We start from the raw sequence: 21,895 nt of genomic DNA on the forward strand, positions 1-21,895 counted from the left end.
TTCTCTTCCAAGCAATGCTAATACTTAGAATACAAATAAGACCTTCCTGATAAACATCATGCTTTTTCAAAATGCAGTTACTTTTTTACTTGGATATGTAAAAAAAAAAAACCAACAACAACCCATATGTTAGTTTGGTCCAACCAACCATCCTCATAGTAACCATCCAGACTGTACAAGCAAAACTTACCTGTGAGGTTAATCTGCAGTTTTGTTATGTCTTTAGCCATGTTGAAACATTGTTTAGCTTTTTTATACTCATAGTAAAACAAAAATGTATAGGCACACTCAAGATGGAACTGAACTGCTAAGTGCCAGCTTTCACCACTTGTGAACAAAGCTTCTGCTTCTGTCACTGCAAGTTAAGAAAAAGAAGAGATCAGGATGCAGTCTAGAAGAATGATATTTTAAAAATACATTTAAAATATCATGAGAGAAAGTCTGTTGTTTTTTACATCTTCACACATTTAAAAATTCACTGACAGTGTGTAAAAGATATGTATGGTTTAAAGCATTTTTCAAGTTTTATCATCTAAGGATTACTACCAGAACAACGAAAAGTTCAGTCTTTGCTTATATTTTACAGCAAAGCTGAATTGTAAATACCACTTCTGCAGAAAATATGCAACTATAATTGTACAGGACCTGCTAAAGAACATAAGAACTCAGAATACAAAATATTGAGGTAATACCCACCTCCTTAAGCAGTAGGCTTCAAATGTGAAAGTTTGAACAGGAGACTGAGCATTGAAAGGGGACTTAGGACTCTACACATTTTCTGTTTGGTTGTTTTTGTTTGTGTGTGGAGGGGTTTTTTGTTTGTTTTTTAAGAATTACTGATTTGCTGAGTGTTAAAGCTCATGTTTTCCATCTGAACGGGAGAAAATACCTTTGTAAACTGATGTGAAGTCTTTAGGAAAGATGACATTTTTTCATCCAGAATAAAAGCACTTGTATTTCTAGTCTATTTAAGTTCTATCAAAATATAGTAAGTGACAAGGGAATATTCCCATGTAGTACAACACAGACCATTAATTTGAAAAAAATTCATGTCAATTATTCTTAAATGGAAGTGGGTTTTTTGATTTGTGCTTTATTTCTGTATTTTGTGAAAATATTTAGATAAGAATTCCATAAAAGCTAACAGCATTACAGTACTTAAAAAGACTGGTATCCAATTCTAACATTGATGCTGTGTTACTTAATGGATGCTTAATTTTTCAAACAAGCTTTATCAATGCTAGCAAACTGTCTTACAATATGAAAAAATAATATTATCAAGGATTTTTTAAACATTTGTTTCTGACTTTTGAATTTAGAGATTGACAGTCAGCTCTAGACTGAAGAGGTTGTATTGTTTAAACCCCCTAGACTTTTTAGTACTTGTTCATCCTCAAAATCTTTCAATTAATATAAAAAGCCATTAAGTCTGAACATAGTTTTTACACAGCTTTTTTAATTCAGCAAATAAGAGTTCGCATGGATAAATCCTGACTAGTAACAACTTTCTCAAAGACTGGATTTAAAGATGCCATTTAAAGAACACAAATTAGTAATTTAAAAATATTACTCCAATGGTTTTCAACTAAAGCAGGATAAGGAATGCAGCAGGTTACAACTTAATCCTTAGAAAACACACAAGAGATTACAACTATTTTAAAACAAAGTATGCGCAATTTTATCACTTTTACCACAAAGCCTGTTTCAAACACATTACCTCAATACTGAAGAAGTTAGTCAAAAGTTAACCTCACATTTAAGTAACGTGTACTCTTCATTAGAAAGCCATCTGAGATTTTAATGCTTTTGTCCATATTTATCATTAAATATATATATTTTTTAGAAAGATAAAAAACGCCCACAGGTCTATAAAATATCCACCTTTCTAACAAATCTTTGGGTTTTGTACAAAAAGAGTGAAAAAAAATTAAAAAAAAATCAGTAAATAACTTGGGTTATCTGCCATTTTTACATGCTTTTCACACTCTATGCATATACAATGACACTGATGGTTTCCCAAAGGACAAAAATCCTATTTACATGAGGAAAAAAGAAAAAGGAGTTTTCAATGAGGTATTATTAGAAGCACACGAAGATGCACTGAGGGTTTTAAACAAATGCAAACAGATTTGCATTGACTCTTCAGCATGGTTTGAGCCATGAAGTCCTGAAGGGCTGTTGTCAGTGCAAGAAAACCTACAAGACAGTGAGCAGGTACATGTGGAAACATAAAAATGCAGCTTTCAAATTGAATTATGTTGATTTTATTTCAAAGGAAAAAGTCAGGTTATAGTCTATAATCATACAGTACTATTTGATTTTCCATAGCTAACAAGTTCCAGTGATATAAAATCAAAATTACTTGTGCTAAAGCCATATACAGTGCTACAATGAACTCAAGTGATACATTGGGAAGTAGTCTTACCACTAGTTATTTAAGTACAATTTACTTACAATGCTTGCTAAGTTTAGGCATTTGAGACTTCAAGGACCTTGGGGAAAAGCTTCACATCATGACTGGTATTGAGGTAGCAGCACAGAAGCACTCATGTCCCAGACTTAAGACATCCTTCTGGCACCCCATACCGTGTATGGCACGTGGCCAAATGGATGGGAAACTGCACTGAGTCCCACTGGGTTTGCATAACAGCTGCTTCAGAACAGCAGGGAATCATTACATTTGTCTTCTCTTCAGGTGATGATATTGACCTTACACTTGGGAAAAATGTATTTTAAATAGGAAAGATAATTTCTCCTAAATTTGAAGGTCTTTTTCTCTAGCAATTAAGACAAAGTTTTCTTGAGAAGCCCATGCAGAACAAGCAAGTGGGTTATTCATGGCCTAATCAAAGACTGTTTAGAAGGTTTATTAGGTATTTATTCTATGGAATATGAAGGTACTTGTTTGAAATACCAGATGGCTTCAATTAGAAAATAAACAAACTGTCAGAGGCAGCAAAAATTGCCCAGAAGAAACTCCCTACAGATTTAGGTGTATTTTACAACATTTTCTCTGAAAACCATATCCATATCACCTGTGATATCTTAAAAGTGATGCTGCAAGCCAACAAATGAACTGATTAGAAATATACCTTGTTTTATACAGGTCTGGGCAAGAGTAAATAGCTCAGGTGATCTCTCCTCTAACAACTGCTGGTGAATATTCACACATCTTAGAGTCCACCAAGATAAGGTCTGAAAGAAAAAACAGATATTTCAAGTTAACAACTAGTATAGATCATTAAAAAAAAAAAAAAGAAAAAAGTGGCTTTAAGATACAGATTTTGTAGTCTATTCAAGTCTAGTTTCTAAAAAATATAAACCTGTCCAAAATAGCTTTTTTATATAAAAAGCGAGCACGGACCTAGCATAAAGATGAACTTATGCAGGCAGCTCTACAGTACTCTAAGAGTTTGATGGGTTTTCCCCTCTGTTAACTTCTCTAACTGCTTTTTGAACCCTGCAAATCTTTAGTACCACCACCTGGTAAGAAACACTGTGAACAGCAGATAAAAGAAATACTTGTGTGCAGTTATTTTGGAGCAGCCACTTGCTACTTTGATTTCATACCTCCTAATTCCTGCAACAGAAGATGACCAAAATAAAACTAAACCCCAAAACCCAGCTGTTTCTCACTTATCTTCTTTTATGTCACATAGATGCATTTTAATAGACAGCCATGATCTCACTCTTCAGCAATCTTTCTGGCCTGAAGAATCCTAAACTATTTAGTTACTGTTTGTAGGTAAACCATTCAGTATTTCTGATCATCCAGTGTTTCCCCTCTGTGTTCTGTTTAACATTTTTTTATTTCTTCAGGTGGGGGCATAAAGGAGACCAAGAAAGCCATAATAGGACCAGAATTGCTCATGAGAACACCTTACAATCACAGCCAAAAGTACTAATGTTTTTATGTGGAACTTTAGAAGGGCAAATACCTTACTGAACTAAGTAATCATTCTATAGCAGGCAGAGCTGAATCACAACTCAGGAAATACCTGATTTTAGAAAGCTATGTACACAAAGCATAAGTTTCCCAGAGCCTCTTATCCCTCTCTCTAGTTGCAACAGGTGAAAAGGCATAGAAAAGTTAATTTTAATATTCTAGTCTTGAAACTATATTTACAATTATAATATGTGAAGGTAGAGCACACTCCTACAAAAGCTTTAATGATTACTATTTATTCTGCTGCTGTTAGCACACCCATCATTTTCTATGAAACAGATGTTTGATTGCTTTAGAGGCACCCATCTTCTGAACTTTTTCTACAGGTATGCTTATATCAGACCAGCCAAAGGGCTGTACAGTATTCAAGCACAAACATCTAAACCAGTTACATGTAGCTAACTCTAATGTCCCTAGAAAGGAACAATCAAAAAGAATAATAGCATCTATTTCAGAAAGCAATGAAAGATGACTTTTGATATCAAGCTGGACAGAGTAAAAGCACACGGAGAGACTTTGTGAAAAAGGTCAAATCTCAACATTTCACCACTTGTTTAGAAACCTAAAGGCAATTTAAGTTAGAAGATTCATATTACTTGAGTTTAGCTTTATATAATGAAGTATTAATTTTCCCACAAAACTGAGTATCCAGCTTAATGATACAATTTCCTGAGGCTTTATACTTAGCACTCAGGAATGCTAGAATCAGTGAGAATATATTTATAAAGTTTCAGATAAGCCAGCTGACCTCTGTACAATATTCTATCAGCAATGTTTTTTGGTAGCCAAGTTGAGAATTTTCAGATTATTTTTAAGCATTTAATCTTCCATCTACAATAGCATTTTAAAATAACACAGGGCTTTATTAATGCTTTGGATAATATATTTTATCCTGGTTTCAATTTATTAACACTAATATTAAAGAAAAAAAAGTATTAAGAGGCTACCTTTGAATCAACCTTTGAAATGAGAAAGAATGGCAAGCTTTACTTGCTACAGTGACCTGTTGATGAAAGTAGTTTTTATCAGTTGTTGCCTTTGAACTACTATCCAAACTTGACGTAGCCACAAGTAATTGAACCTCAACTGTATAGAATAAAACCCCCCCTTATGTCATTCTTAGCAGAGGCAGCAAGGGAATTCTCTATAGCAGGTACATTTTCTGTTTCCCTGACTGACCCAGTTGCTGAAATTCAACAGCACTCATCTGTGAATAACAGGGAAAACGATGGAAGAACTTGGCTTCCAGAAATGCAGTACAGCCAACATCTCCCACACAGTTTAATTCATCACTCATACAAAGACCCAGCTGGGAATGGATGTTGTCAGCCGAGCATAAAGAGGGACCATTTGGCATTTTGATCTCTAGCCAAATTCTGTTCAAATGGAATTCAATAAATAGAAGTTGTTGCTGTTAAAAGTCCCTCAGTTCCATAGAGTCCTGCTACCAATCAGCCTGCTGCTGAATTACAAAGGAGGCAGAGACAAAAGCCCTCTCAGAGGCGCTTCATCATATCTTCTTGTTTTTAATGTGCATGCACAACAGAGGTTTAAGGTAGCCTTTGCATGGATGCCTGCAGAAGAGGTAGAGGACAATGACAAACAAAAGAGAGGACCTTCTTTCCATACAGAACTCATGACTTAAAATTCATAAGGTAATGGTTCATAGTATCCCAAAGCTTGTTAAAAAGGACAGAGTATACGTAGGCTGCGCTATAGGGCATTCGCCTCCTGTCAAATAAAATCACAAAGTATGTCTTAAGAAAGTTGCTTTCTATTAAATTTTCTAATTTTTCCAGCTAACGAAGGCACCTTTCTTCTCTTTTGGGGAAGACAGTGACTAAATAGTTTATCATTAAGAAAAAGATACTTGTGATTAATTGCACTTTGTCCAAACCGTTTCTTAGACGAAAAACCTCAGAGCTACAGGCAAAGGAATGGAAGTTATACTGACTCAATGAGGTACAAAGAAAAGAATGAGAGAACTAATTAATGAGGAGCAGGTAGCCATACTAATTAGTCACATATTTCTTACCTGGAGAGATGCAAGTTTGTGTCTTAAATTCACAAGGATTATCCTGGCTATAAGCAGCAAAATGGGATGAGAAGTCAAGGTATAGACTGATTCACCATCTAGAACCAGCATCTTCAGAATAGTTGCATGCAGCACTTTGGGCTGAAAGAAGAAGAGGAAAAAAAATAGGACAAGTTTGAGGAAACTTAAGTTTATAAACAAATAATGTAATATAGAATTAGGATAAACAACTATTCACATATTTAAGGAAAAAGTCTGCTCAAAACATTTTAAAAAAAACTCATTGTCTCTTGGAGTCTCAATCTTTTACCAAGTCCTGGTGAATTCTGTGTTGTTCCTTGCTGTCCTAGTACACCACATCAACATGATCTGAAAGACACTGACTTTCTCCCACCTGAAATGCATATGTCGTTTGCCAACTATCCCCAAACACGTTCCAGTAACATAATCCTTCCCATGATCAAAGGAGAAAAGCTTCCAGTAAATCCATGCCATTCAATTTGCAACCACAGAAATAAAATAATCTTATAATTAAATTAATCCTACAGCACTCAAATACACTAGATATTCCTGCAGTGATGTCAATATGTGTTATCATCTTCTTTCCCCAGACGGAGCTTCCTGTTAGAGTGGCATCAAAGCAGCAATATTACAGCAATTCTTCCCTTTGTCCAACAAATAAAAACCTTTCCCTGCTTTGGATGCGTTCCTGACGTACACTACAGTAATTCTTTTACTTAATGGGCTTGAGGTAGCTCTCCAGGGAGTCTGTCTCTCAGTGGTGATTGTCATCTGACAGTCACCTATTCTTCTCTCCCTTTTAATGCAATCAAAGCATTCGAGCAGTTTATCTTCAGGCTCAGGGAGATGTCCGTTCATCAGTTTATTCCTGGTTCTCATATGGCAGGTTTCCCTGGCAAACTAAAAAAGTAGTGGTTTTGTTTTCAGGTGGTATGAAAGGTGCAGGAAAAGGGAATGGAAGGGAAAGAGCAGGAGAGGTTAAAAGACAACTTGCATTGAAGTCACTGGCCTGAGAAAGATTCTTAATCAGTCCACTCAACCAGGATAAAAGTTAATTGAATCACATTTCAGCTTTTTAAACTAAACAGTGTGATTCTTAAGTTATATGAAACTCTTTTCAATACCTTTATCAACAGGTTACATTGAAGACAAAAGTTGTTAAGCCACACGATTCCCCTAGTTCACTTTTTAATAACAGAGTAATCTTTAAGTTTATCCTGATTTGCTAAGTTTTTTTTTTTTAGTTTGTATTAACATTGAAAATACTTCTACTTTGCAGACAATGACTTGGGACTTTATTTAGTCAAAGGGGAACTCTTGCAGAACATCACTGCAGTCATTTCAATCCCGCTGTGGAAAACAAAAATCTACAACAGTCTGACAAACCACTTGAGAATAAGGGAAAGAAACTGGCAAGTGGAAGTATACTAGATCTGTCCCACCTCTAGTGATTTACAAAGGAACAGCCTTATTAAGATCTCTGATTTTGAGAGAGGAAAGTCATCATTCAGCACTTCTAAAGACTAATTTTTCAAATACACACACACACACGTAGTAGGACATAAAACAATTTTCAGTTTAATGTAAACTTTTTTCCCATCTGCACCTTTTGATTCTATAATCAAAGCAGACCACACTTAAAATACTCAGTGGGAAAGCAAAGAAGATAAAAACTTTGGTATACAACTATTTTCAAAAACAGCCTTGCAATGCCATAGTTATCTATACTTGTCTAAGCACTGTACCAACAAATTAATCTCAAATTCACATTTCAAGTCCTTTCACTGCAAAACCCAGTCCTGCTAATGTAACATTACAAAGAATGTAATGAGGGAGAGAGAAGGGAAAGATGATGACATGTCACAGCATTGACAATAAGCCAACAAGTTTCAGAGCCAAAGAACTGCTATCTTCTATTTTAATAAATCCATGTTCTTTTCCATGAAACAAATCCCTTACAAAAAAGCAGATATCCTTTACCTTTAGCTGAAAAAGTCTAAACTAACATTCATCCTTCTATCTTATGCTCCAAGACAGCATTATCAATGTGGAATTCACTGTCCTGAGGTGGTCTTTAGGATGAGAGAACAGCTACAAGTAAGAGGTAGACATTTAAGGTTCTACAGCTCCAAGGACTGAATAGTTAAGAATCCAAGCCCACAAAAATCTCTAAAACATTGGTTAAGAGTAAAACAAAATTTTGAGCTTGTGTTGTTGTGTTTAAACAGATAAATGTTCAGTGAGTTGAACCTATTTTGTAGCTCTAAAATTTCACATATCTCCACAGCACAAGACTTACTAATATGATATTCCTGACCTAGTAAATCTGGGTTAAATTGTTGAGTTTTTCCATTCTTCATCAAACTTGCCATCAAAACATATAATTATTTTATTCAGGAATAATTTTCTTAGAGCACAGAAACATATACTAGATAATTACTTTATGAATGCATGCAGAGAAATCTCTGATGTGGTCATCTAGTTTCTGTTGGACTTGCAAGTGGTCCTGTTCAACCACTTCTTGACTGAATAATACAAATGAAGCCCAACTCACTCTAGATACATATTCCCTATAAGGGTGACTTTGCTCCATGTTTAAGAGAGTATTCTCCAAGTGACAATATTAGGAATTTCCCTTCTTTTCTATATTCATAGCAAGGGATAGGATTCATAGTAGGTCAAGACTGTTGCCTACTTTAGCCTCCATATTTAGCCTTTATCATCCAATCTTACATTCCTCACAAGAGGGAGAAATCTGCAAAATCTTCAAAGCCTACATCTTACTGATCCCCAGTATTCAAACAACACAGTATTTCTTTGGGATCAGACTGGAAGGTACAAAAAGTCCATCAGGAGCGGTTGATATACGTATTTGGGGGATTCCTACCAGTTATTTACATGTATTACCAATTAACACATTGAGATCTTCTTCCAGATGTAGCTTCTCACTGTTACCAGATATATTGTACTTGTGAATATGAAATCAGACAACAAACAAAGCAGCTTGTCATCACAACATTCTTACAGTCATCAGTGGTCTTAATTAGTACTACCACTACACAGTTTTGTCCAATTCATCTACTGAAAATACTAAATTCAACTGTATGAGCTAATACGCAGAAGCTGTGAAACTTAAGGCAGGAGACAGTGACAGTTCTTTTAAGACACAAGGAGCCCTTTACTATAAGCCACTTATTATAAGCCCTTAGCTCATTAATAATGTTTTAATCTAACCCCAGCAAGGTTAGGGCCAGAAATACTAAACCATTTTAACTGAAATTCAGTACTTTTAAAATCTTCCTTGAACACAATTCACTCATTAAAAGCCTGTCAGCACAGACTACCAGTCAGACTATTAACTGGTGTGGTAAAGTCTCACATTTATTACAGAAAACTGAAATGAAAGTCCATGCACTTCTATGCATGGACTCCAAAAATCACAAGCCAGCTCTGCAGGACATAAAATGGAATTCTAATAGAGCACATGACTGTAATTGTAATTTCAAGAGAAGGCTGAAATCAATTTGAGGAAAGGGAAATAAAATACGCATACTCATGACTATTGTTCGTGGAAGACATCCAAGAGGCCCCTACCAACAACTCATCTAAGAGAGGCTATTTTATTTGTTCTTCACTGAAATTAATTATAGTCTCATGCTGTCTTACTGTACTCATAAGAAAAAAAGTTATCTGGGAGCAGAAATGAAACTAAGACTAATCCAATAAAGTGTTCTGAAAATAAGAATAACAGTTTTTTAAATATTCCTGAAACAAATGAGGCATTGTAGAGCTGAAATTAGTGACATTACTTAGAGCAAGCTAAAAGAAACACCAAGACCTAATTTTTTAACCTTGACGTGGGAAAAGATCATTTTAGTTTGAAAACCTGAAAAATGGAACGTCTGTTTAAAAATGGATTGTATCAGTCTTGATGACAGATATGGAAGCTTACAACAGATGGAGAAAGTTACAGTTCTATTTTTAACCCACGTTTTCTAAATATCTGTGTATGCAAGAGAGGAAAGCTGGATTAATGGAAACAAAAATGTCAGTTTATTGTGATGTTCATTTTTACAGTGTTTATATACTAAGAATCTTTGGAATGAAAAGTAAGTACATAAAGATAAAACATAATTCAAAAGCCTTTGAATTAAGACATTTAATAAAGAAGAGACTCTATGATATTATATTGTAGCACATAAGTACTTAGTGCTCTTGGGAAAAAATACACTGAAGTGTCAGAAGAAGATAATACAGAGAGCAGTATTATAAATAAAGGTAAACTTCTGCCTGAATGCATAAATAACTAAACCTTGAAGCAATATCTAAGTCTGATGCAGTACTCATTAGGAATAAAAGTATGTTCAAGTCTGCTTTCCTCTATAATCTCTAGCAAATTTAGTTTCTGTAATACCACCACTGCATAAGCAAACGTTTTTCAATGCACTGCATTCACAGCCACAGCAGAAGTATAAGAGAAACTAAACAGGATATCAGGTACTCCCTTATTCAACAGAGAATTGGTATCTCATTCTTCCACTAAGACAGATAATAAATAAAATTGCCTGGAAAAAGGCTTTGGGGTGCCCTAATTGCAGTCTTCCACTACCTGAAGGGAGCCTACAAGAAAGACAGAGAGGGCCTTTTTACAAGGGCATGTAGTGACAGGACAAGGGGGAATGACTTCAAACTGAGAGTAGGTTTAGATTAGATATTAGCAAGAAATTCTTCACTGTGAGAGTAGCAAAACCATGGAACAGGTTGCTCAGAGAAGTTGTGGATGCCCCACTCCTGGAAGTGTTCAAGGCCAGGTTGGATGGGGCTTTGAGCAACCTGGTCTAGCGGAAGGTGTCCCTGCCTATGGCAGCAGGGTTGGAACTGGATGATCTTTAAGGTCCCTTCCAACCCAAACCATTCTATGATTCTGTGAAGTGGTTAACAGAAATTATGAACACTGAGTTTTAGAGGTCTTTGAGCTCTGTCAGCCACATCAATCCTATGAGCATTATCTTGGGCTGCAGCCTCTGTGTTAGACTGTAGCCTGTGCACACACACTAACACAGAATATTGAGTTCTACAGTAAACAGAAACCACAAATTATAAGAATATTTAAATATTATAATATTAAATATTATAAACAAATTATAAGGAGAATGCATGAAATTAGGTTTTATTATTATTACCATATATAAAGGCAAATTGAACTCCTTTTCCCCCTCAGAGGTAGCACACTACAAAATTTCTGCTAACTCATTTCACACCCTGGAAGGTTTAGTACACTTGGTTTCCACTGTTACTCATTCAGTCATCAGAAGATAAGATTTGAATTTCTAGTATCAAAAAATCAAGTGAAAAATAAGCCTATATATACACACCGTGTCATCTCTAAAAGACAAACCAAATTGATAAACATCTTTAAAAAAATATGAGCAATGCTGATCTGAATTAGTTATTTAGAAATACAACCCTGCAAATGAACCTAAGGCAGGACTTTATGAATTATGGAAAACACGCTACAATAAGGCAACAGAGCAAACAGCTTTATGTGAAACTTCTCATACACTCAAATATCCCCTCATTTCACAGTTCACAGGATTTACATTGCTCATGGTCCTTACTTTATTCATAGTGAAATTCTAAATTCAAACTTGTGTAGATTTAGCATTAGTAGACTACTGATACGTTCTTCTCTGAGACACTGCAGTAATCAGTATTTTACCACAGTCTTAATCCCAAAGGAAAAATCAAGAATCTGTGCTGAACCACAGGTGAGGAGATGTCTGTCATGAGAAACAACACACATCACTAAAAAAAGTGAGGGTGTTTATTAGTTACCTACATGAAACGATGCTAAAATAAACAAAAATGACAGTCCTCAGTTTCATCTCCTACATACCCTTTTGCTTCCAAAAGCTCTATTTGCATTAGCATTTTTGTATTAATACTACTACAATTCACTTGGCATTCAAAAGCCTTACAGGATACTGAACATCCAAATCTACTGCTCTCTTAATATCTGCCAAATATTCTGCTATTTGCAAGGTATGCAGCTTCTACCTTTCCCTAGGGAGGGGAAATTTCTAAGCTATTTATAAATATCTTTCTTTGATTCAGCTAAGAACATATACCAAAATAAACACATAAAGAGTTCACTGACTGCAAATGCCCTTTGAGTAAATGCTCACCTATAATACAGTTAACTTCCCCATCCAAAATCAACATTTACAGCAGGAAATAACTTCAGTAGAGAAAAAAGTAACAACTTTTAGGACACTGCTAATAAAACTGAAGGTGCTTAAAATAGCAGCCAGTAGGATAGATTATTAAGGCAATTCATTCTAGCACCTTGTCTTGCAGATTTGGCTTCTCTGACACGTTTAAGGGTTATGGCTATTTGTGAAAAGCAGTGACAATAAAAGGATAGCTTATTAAAATCCAAATATACCTCACAGAACTTCTGTAACAATGGAGGTGGCAAAAAATCCTGAAGACTTAACTGAACGGGAGGACCAGTCCAATTGCTTTGAACGAAGAGCTGCAAACTGCCCACACCAAGTAGAAACATCAGCCTCTGCCTGCAATATAGATAAGAACAGCAATTAGTAACATATTACATTTTTACTTAAGCTTACAAGAGCTGATTAAATCTTATACTAATTCAAAACCCTCAGCCTTAAAAAAAAAAACACTCCCCTGTGAGGAAAATACAATGAATGTAGTATACAAGAATGCACACAGGAAACTAAAAGGCTTGGAAATATGTTTGTTTATAATGGTTGTAATTAATAACAATGTTTCAAAATTTAAGGCTGTACATAAATATCAGAGATCACAAGATTAGCAAAGGATGCAGATAATCCAATATTTGCCTATTGCATGGTTGTCATATTTTCTTATTATACATCTACATCTCAGCATTTTAAGACAAAAGATGCTACATTATCCAAAAGAGCAAGTTTATTTTTGTTTTCATGCAGCTGTTCATTTTCATTCCCTCTGATAAAAAAATTAAATGAACATTGAAACAGTTCAAAACTACCAGCTCCAAGTGGGTTCAGATACTTTTGCAGCAAATACTACCTCATTCAATCATACTTTTTAATTTAAATACTAGTAAGTCATTGAAAGATGAAATTACGAGACTTTGTTTCACTTCTGAAACAAGGTATGGTAAAATTTTCTTTAGTTACACAATTAAGCTCATCTTACATTATTATTTATTTCTTTATGCACATACAGTAACAAATAATCTATATGGTCTGCAGAAGGCAGGGCACAAGCTCCCAGAATTTAATGGTTGATTTAACAGGTGTAGACTTTTAAGATTTATATAAACTTCTGGTTTGTTTTATGATACAATAAGGTTCTAAGTCATTAAGGCATTTTAAGGTCATGTGCTGATATGGGCACTATCATATATAGAACGTGCCTCCTAACTAACAAAAAATTAGGACTTTAATTGTGCTGGTTTGATATAAACACCGGTATTTTAAGGAGCATAAATGAATCAGAAAAACATAGTCCTTTTTTTTTCTGTTAAACAGGAAATTAAAGATTCTAGAGTCCTCCAATTGAAACAAAGGATAAAGTGTTATACAACCCCTTAAAAACCAAAGTGAAATAGAAAAGCCACACACAAACAAGCAGCTGGTGGGCAAGAATGTAACAAAAGATGTAGAACAATAAGAAAGCAGGGGTGGGGAACACTTAATTGAAAATAAAATAATAAAAAAAGAACATACCCTTCAAAGAAGTTAAAGAACAAGAACTGGCATAAAGAGTCGTTGTCCAACAAGACAAGGTAACATTTACTAGCTGTCATTATTAAGCCAGTAACTACCTACTAGGAAATACTATTGGAATACATATCCAAGATTACTATTAAACTTCCAAATAACTCAAGAACACAAAGCACTAACAATTATTGTACACTAAATTATTACCATTCCACACAAAATATCCACACTGGCATATATTTTCTACTTTTCCTCCCATGATAATTTATACTCCAAAGCTTCTGAAAGGTAACATACAAAATAATCAGCTATTTCTGCACTATGACTTGACACATGTACTTCAGTCTTTCAAAGACTCATTTTCATTATTTTATAATTTTTACTATTTCTACTAATAACATTTTATTTAATTATTTTAACATTACTGATACCTATCTGGAAAGCAAACTTGCTTCAAGTCTTGGCACAGTTTTATCCATGCAGAACACCTCTGGATAATCAAATCCATTACTTTGGCTGGGATACTGTTTTTCCACAGTTTAATTTATCATCAAGTTTTTTTTCCTCCCCATTTTCAGATTCACGACCAACTTCCAGTCTCTTTATCACGCACTCTATATTGGAAAATCAGTTTCAAACCCTAATCCCTGCAAATGCTAACCTCCCATGCCTATGCCCTAGTTTTTTTCCAAGGAAAAAAAAAAAATCATTCTGTCTTCCTGACTGCCCTTCACACTTACAACCCAGACCTGCAGATGCTCACCTCTCAAAGGCTGCCTGAAAACTGCTCTTCTTTGCTGTCTGAAAGGCAACAGAGGGTCTGTTGCTCATGTCTCCCTTAGTATGGTGATCTACATAGTTGAATTTATTTTGTACTTATCCTTAGACACATGTCTGTATCTACGTATCTTGTTCTTCCTTTCTCTATGTGAATGGGGGGTTTGCTGCCTTTTTTTAACAGTTTACATCACATCCAGTACAATTGTTGTCCATGATGCAAAATCAGATGCTTATATACACTCCACTCTAACATTCATATTGCTGTATCAAATCTTCCTGAAATTCAAAATAAAGAATAATAGTGCATTTGTATTTGAAAAAATAATGGATTTGCACATAATGCTAGAAGCTACAAATAAAATAAGAGTAAGAAAATATTCAGTAGCCCCGCTATGCTTAAGATGTGATTTGGTTACAGGTTTTGGTTTGGAGAGCTTTACTTTTCTTTTTAGTGCAGCCAGAAAGTAATAAAAGAGAAGTCAAAGTAAACTTAAACAATGAATTGTTATTTTTTCAATTCATGTACATCAAAGAAAGCTGCTGCAGAATCAGCAAAAATTTCTTCATTTTTATTTTTCATGACATAGCACACCAGTTACCCAACCATCAGATGTGCCAAGAAAAATACCAGCAATACCATTCAGTGTTCAGGTTGGGAAATCATAACAAACTTTATTGTATGGATTTCTTTTGCAAAGTTTGGTATTCATTTATATGTTGAACAAGGTATAAGGATACACGGGCAATAAAAACCAGTGTTAGTGTTCCTTTAGGTTTTGGAACCAAACACAAGAGACTTTCAAGTTGTTTTGCAACAAGCTCTCTGAAAACAATCTATTTCCTCATTGTGTCCTCACACTATTTCCTTCCAGCCTTTAGAAACTGTAGGCCAGGCAATGAATGTACCTCCTTCATACGGAGGTCAGGAAAAAAAAACAAAAGGCATTCCTCCTCTACATGGGCAACACAGATCTTATTGCTCCATCCTCTACAATTTCCTGATTTAAAATACAGCTGTGAAGCTACATTTTCTGTAGAAGATAACTGTTAACCATTGAAGTGAGTAGTAATAGCAGGAAAAAAGTAAAAGAAAAAAATCTCCTATTCAATATATTTATTGTAAGGAATGCTTCATTTTTAATCTGTAAAGGTTAAAAGTGCCATAGTGAAAACATGTCTGGGGTAGGGGAAGGAGGCAAACAGTTAAAACAATAGAAAAGAGTTGCAGCAAATTTTCAAACGCTGCTAAATCGTTTTCCTTACAGAACCATGGATTTGAAACTGGAAAAAGTTACAGGCTATATTCAAAGAAATTACAATCTAGATCCAAATGTTGAGCTGTTTTGCCCTCAAGCTGTTCAGTTTTAGCTTCAGAAAAAGAACTCCCTAAGAGTTCTTTTAACAATATTAAAAAACCATACTTTGCATTGTGTTTATTTTATGCTAAAAGAATAATATTAACATGCTCCAACTTTTTGTTTCTGACTGAATACAACTCCCATTGAGTTTTTAAATCTCCACTCCAGAACTATAACTTTCAATTCAGGAGAAAAAATCATATATTTTAATTTATCCCATCTACAAAAAGTCACAAGAAAACCACGTCTTACTGAATTTTCTGGGCTAGAACTTAAGAGGTTTGCTGCACTCCTTTGAATCACTCAGCGGAAAAAGAACATGACATTTTACACATGAAAAAAACAGACAAAAAAGTTTCACCATAGGCTATGCAAGGTCAGGGTGCAAAAGTTACATTTGTTCCTTCCATAAGGCAGGACATAGGGCCTGCAGGTAGGAAAAATAGCTATGTAACAGCTATTTTAACCCATAAAGTCATTGGAGACAAACACAGTACAGATTTAAATGCTATAAGCAGTGCCTACCTAAAATTATCTGTCTTTCAGATAAATACCTTCAGTAGAAGTTTTTCTATCAAGAGAAAGTTACAACTTACTTCTGCACCCAAAGCTTCTTAAATTATTATTAATGGAGCTTGAAAAATTCACTTGACTGCTACAAACAAAAATGTTTCTGGCAGATGCTGATACGTTTTGAAAACTACACGCTTTCATTCTGAATAAAACTTCAGGCTGTAATTTCGGGCAGAGAAGCTAAATATTGCAGATCTGCCTCCATATCTTCTGGCAAGGGGGCTTCTAATGCTGCCTAGAATTGCAGAAGAAACTAGAAAAACCTCAAAGACTGAAGAGCTGAAGCAGGAGCATGCAAGGAAAAAATTCCTTTGCTCTCTGCAGTAGGAGTGCACTATGACAGAATACATAAAAAGTTTCATGATTTAGATTATGATTACCTTCAAGAAGCTAAATGGCTCATAAAGGCAGCAACACATTTCAAGCAATGATCTGGATCAGGATTCAGTGTGTTTCAAGTCTTGACAGATTTTTCTTTCCTTGTCATATTATTCAGAATAAACTATTGCAAGATGATAGATTCTAGCAATATTGAAAAATTTCTCCAGCTAATATTTAACAGTAACAGCACAACTAAGTAATTAAAAAAAAAAAAATTAAAAAGAAAAGAAAAACGCCTACAGAAAAAACACATGGGAAAAACCTCTGAACGTTCCAACTCAGAAAACAGGAACACATCATAATATGTACCACACTAGAAGATGCGCTTTTGACACACTAAGATCACTTACAAATCTCAGCTCAATATTTTAGATGTGTCATCTATTTGTTTTTCTTTGATACAGTAGCAAAAATTCTTAGGTTTATGTCTGTCATACCAAAACGCACATATTTGTACTCAACCAACACTTACTGGCAACACGGTACCTTTCTCTTACATTTATTTTTTTAACTTTTATCTTCTTTTATTTTTTGTTCTTCTGGTGAATTTTTTTTTCACTGCCATCTTTTAAAATAAATATATACACCTATGTATAGTTTTCTGCTTCTACTATCCCTAGCATGACAGATTTCAGCCTAATCATTTTTCATACAACAAACTGTAAACAGTAAATTCAGACTCATTAAAAGCAACAGTTAGCATATGCAACACAATTAATAGATAATCTATCAGAGAAAGTCTTGGGAAGAACACAATTAATTGAAGAACAGCATCCACAAGTCACACGTTACTCATTTTACATTAAAAAGAGCAGAACAACCATACTATAAATCAGACTTAGAAATACAGGTGTTGCTTGGACAGTAACATTATGTGGTACTTCAAGTAGTCACATAAATGTAATGCAACATTTCAGAGAGCAAATTGTTAATAAATAGTTTGATGATATATGGCAAAAGAATTCACATTTGTGGCTTTGTTACACCAGCAGCTTCTGATATAATCACTGTAAATAAAGCTAATATTTTTTAAAAAAAACATATCACAACATCATTGTTTATTTTCACTGTATAGTCATGAATAGATGCCCAAGGCAGTAGGGGAAACAACCTAAGAAATTTGTTTTCTGCTTTCCTCTCAGTACATGAATTTTGAAGGCCCTACATCACAAATTATAATTTTTTTTAAAGTGCCCTTTGTAAAAATCAAACATGGCCTCTATTAACTTTCCACATAATAAATAATAATTTCCACCTTTCCACGTTATCAGCCTCCGCAGAGCAGTCCAGGTATGCTAGAATCTGTTTCTCCAAAAAAGTGTCAATGTTCTCCTCCGTCACAGAAGACACACTGAAAACACTGCAGATGGTTGAATTTGAAAATATTGCCTCATATTTCCCATCAAACATCAACTGCAATAATGATCCACTTTCTGGAAGAGAAAAAAAAAACAAATCACGGAAATCAGTATCAGCTTTGAAACAATTTTGTCTTTCAAGACCTATTCAAATGAAAATATATATACCACTCCCCTTTAACAGTAAAATCCCATAGATAAGACAATAATTTCACAGACTGGAGAACCCATTGAGGGGAAATGCAACAAATAAAAATGGTTCAATATTTGCAGAGTTCAGTGAATAAATTCTTATGTAAAACTGCAGAAACTACTCAGGTTTTCATTTACATGCTTAGAATAATCACAAAGAATGGGCAATAGATTTTACTTTTATAAAGGAATTATTTTCCTGTGATAACTATACTAACTCAATGAGAAGCCTCCATATGGAGCAGATTCTCAGGAGTAACTACTAACATTGATTTAGATCCATGAATATTTCTTAAGCCTTTCAAGACAAAGGACAAAGAGAAGTAATGAAATGCTACATGCTTAATTTCTAAGAACCTTCAGACTCCTCAAGTTCTTGACCCAAGATACAACTTTGTTCACAGAAGGTATCTTCCCTTCTTTCTTCAGATGTGCTACTGAGCAATCAATCCAGCAGCTGTTAGAAGAATTTAACCATGTTAAAACCTTCTACTCTTGAGCAAAACCAGTATCTGCCTAGGCTGCAGCTGTGGCTACAACTCATGGAGATGATGCAGATGGTGCAGCTGAGGAAATACAGAGGTCTGCATGGCCTAAGTGCCTGAATATTAATCTGTGCTTCCAACTGGGGACTGTAGCTCCCATGCCCTCAGTGTTACTGTTGCTGCACTAGTATTAGTAGCTGAGGCAGCCAGTTTAACACTAGCCCAGGTACAGATCCACACAAGCTGCAGCTGTGCAAATACCAAATACCAACCAATGTCCAAATACCAACCCCAAGCTCATCCAGCAAAAACAAGTATTCTAAATTTTAGAAATACAGGAAGACCAAGCACAGAACCACCTTCAATAGTAGCGATGGATGACTCTGTAGAATGGGTGAGATTCATTCATTCTAATATCTCTGGATCATTCTGTTAACCACAATTTACTTTTGTTCTCTGCCACAGTGATCTACTGAATGATCTACATCATTTGTGGCAGCTTATTTAAAAACCACTTTGAGCTGTACCTGGAAGGACACATACAAAGGAACAGCAGTGGTTCCGCAATGCTGTTAACATCATGCTCTCACAAAGAACAGAAATAACAAGAAACTTTCTTCAATCTACATGTTGGAGACACTTACTTTCACCAAATGACAGCTTCTTTATATTGGATTATAGTTGCCCTGACAAAAAATGCTGCAGTTTGTAAAATAAACTGTGGGCTGCGGGACCCTAATGAAGAATATTGAGGCCAGTAACATAACTGTAAGCACATAAAATTTGCTTTTGATACTGCGTATAGCTTCTTGTAAGACACTACACAAATTCAAGGTGATAGCTTTTAAATTTATTTTCAGGACCATTAATAGGAAAGGCCCATGTAAGTGATGACTAGGAATCATCACAAATCCCACCATTTTCTATCTCTACTGCAAGACAACTTTCTTCAACAAGTCTTCCCCACATCTTATAGCAGCACAGTAGTTAAAGTTCCCCAGAACAAACAAAAGCTAAATAAAAACCAACCACCAAACAACAAAAAAGCAATCAAAAAACCTCCCCACCACAAACAGCATGCACAGCTCTTGGTGAAAGGATAAGACAGAGCTGACAGATGTCAGTCACATCAGCTACCGTTCCTGGGACAGTACAAATTATTAAGGTCAAATAAAACATAATATAAAGAAACAGAGTTGATTAGCTCTGCACAGTCCTTTTCCAAAATTCAGTAAGTGCTTAGATAAGGATAAATGAGACTTTCAATATGCTACAAACTCTAAGCATTCTAAACAACATGGCACACGACTAGAACATAGCTGTATTTTTAGCCTGCCTGAAATATAGAAGCGCCTTTTCATGACAAATGTTACATTTTAAAAGCTGCTGCGTTCCCCTGCAGGAAAGCTGGGTCAGTAACAACCCAATCAAGTCCCCTCAAGAGACTTATTTTCCACTGATCCCTCAAGCAACTATGATCGAATAACTGATAAATACAGAACGGGCAGCTCATGCCAGACTTTTCAGTCCCAGGTTTTGCTCCAGGCGCAAGTTCACCTCATTGCCACGTTTAAATAGACAGGTAGCCTCTCACTTGCGAGGCAGTCTAAGGCAGTCCCGTGATGAGGAGCCTCCAGAGCGCCGACACGAAGTGGCCGGCACCGGGCACCGGCACTGCTGCAGCCGCAGCCCCGCCACCAGCCGGACCGGCAGGGAGAGGCCGAGGAACTCCGTGGAGCCTCCGCTCCTCTGGCCTCGCTCCCGCCGGCAGTGCCGCTCCCGTTCATCCGGCGTGACAAGCCCACGGCCTCCCGCGCCCTGCGGCGCCGGCAAAAGCCCCCGGGAGCCCGGCGAGGAGCGGAAAGGGTGCCAGGGGGGTACAAGTTCGCGGGGGAGAGAGCCTCCAGCTGCGGCCCCGGCTCAGCCTCGTGTCTCCGGACACCCACAATGAACGGACACCTTCCCCCGTCGGGCCGGGACCTCCCTCACCTGCGGCCGCGACTTCGCCCTGCTTCCACTCCAGGGACTCCGCCGCGCTGAGAAAGCCCCTCAGCAGGGCGCGCTCCAGGGCCAGCATGGTCCCGCCGCCCCGGACCTGCCCGCTCCGCACCGCCTCGCTCGCTGTCGCGACCCCCGCGCCGACAGAGACACAGGAGCTACCGGCGCGTCCCCTCAGCCCATGTGCGGGAAGCGGCCGCAGGGAGCCGCCATGACACCCGCGCGGGGCACGCCGGGAGCCGCGCCGGGCCCGGGCCCCGCCCCCGCCAGGTGCCGCCGACGGCGGCGGCGTGAGGGGAGAGAGAGGGGCGGGCGGAGCCGGGGCTGGGCACGGCCGGGAGGTGCCCTGGGCCGCGCAGGGGCTGGAGCTGACCCCGGGCAATAAATAGTTTGTGAGATAGCGAGAGTAGGCACACACAGCTGTGCGATTGCATATGGAGTCTGCCTGGGAGAATTCCAGAATGGGAAAGGTTGGAAGGGACCACCGTGGGTCATCTGGTCCAACGTCCCTGCTCATCCTGGGGCACATTGCACTGGATTGCGTACAGGTGGTTCTCCAGTGTAGGAGACTCCACGACCTCTCTGGGCAACCTGTTCAGGGCTCTGTCACTGCACAGTACACAAGTTCCTCCCCAAGTGTTCAGGTGGAACTTCTGGGCATCAGTTTCTGCCCGTTGCCCCTTGTCCTGTTGCTCAGAACCACTGAGAAGAGCCTGGCTCCATCCACTTGGCACCCCAGCTTTAGATATTCGTACATCCTCTGTGTGAATCCTCTCTGGGATCCTGGGCAGGTGCGGGCTGAGGTTCCCAGCCCTTGGGGCACTGCTTTGGTCTGTCCCTATGTTTGTGTCAGCACCTGTCCTAACACCTGTAGGAACACAGTCCTGCCTCAGTGTTTCTGCATGTTTATCATGTGCATGTACCGCAGAAGAGGAGGACAAAGGCCAAAGTCCTGCTCATTCAAAATTGAATGAAACAGTTGGAACAATGAAAATGTTCTCTCAGAGCTGCTGATAAAACTTGAAGGGAATC

At 37.1% G+C, this 21,895-nt stretch overlaps 1 protein-coding gene across 2 annotated transcripts in view; it reads right to left on the reverse strand.

The window, feature by feature from the left end:
* The window catches only part of TTC27 (tetratricopeptide repeat domain 27), a 117,496-nt gene extending 96,414 nt beyond the window's left edge, over positions 1-21,082 (reverse strand). The window contains exons 1-6 of one of the 2 annotated variants that reach the window (XM_064648539.1): positions 20,855-21,082; positions 18,086-18,263; positions 12,448-12,577; positions 5,982-6,122; positions 3,093-3,195; positions 191-355 (exon numbers count right to left, since the gene is read on the reverse strand). In XM_064648539.1, the coding sequence (XP_064504609.1) occupies positions 191-355; positions 3,093-3,195; positions 5,982-6,122; positions 12,448-12,577; positions 18,086-18,263; positions 20,855-20,942 (805 nt within the window). In that variant the 5' untranslated portion in view covers positions 20,943-21,082. Of the gene's footprint in view, positions 1-190; positions 356-3,092; positions 3,196-5,981; positions 6,123-12,447; positions 12,578-13,945; positions 14,019-18,085; positions 18,264-20,854 lie in introns of those variants that run through there. The other variant, XM_064648540.1, reaches the window with a different exon arrangement.
* Positions 21,083-21,895: the final 813 nt, after the last annotated feature.

The sequence above is a fragment of the Pseudopipra pipra genome, chromosome 3 (genome assembly GCF_036250125.1).
Source record: "Pseudopipra pipra isolate bDixPip1 chromosome 3, bDixPip1.hap1, whole genome shotgun sequence".
NCBI lineage: Eukaryota > Metazoa > Chordata > Aves > Passeriformes > Pipridae > Pseudopipra > Pseudopipra pipra.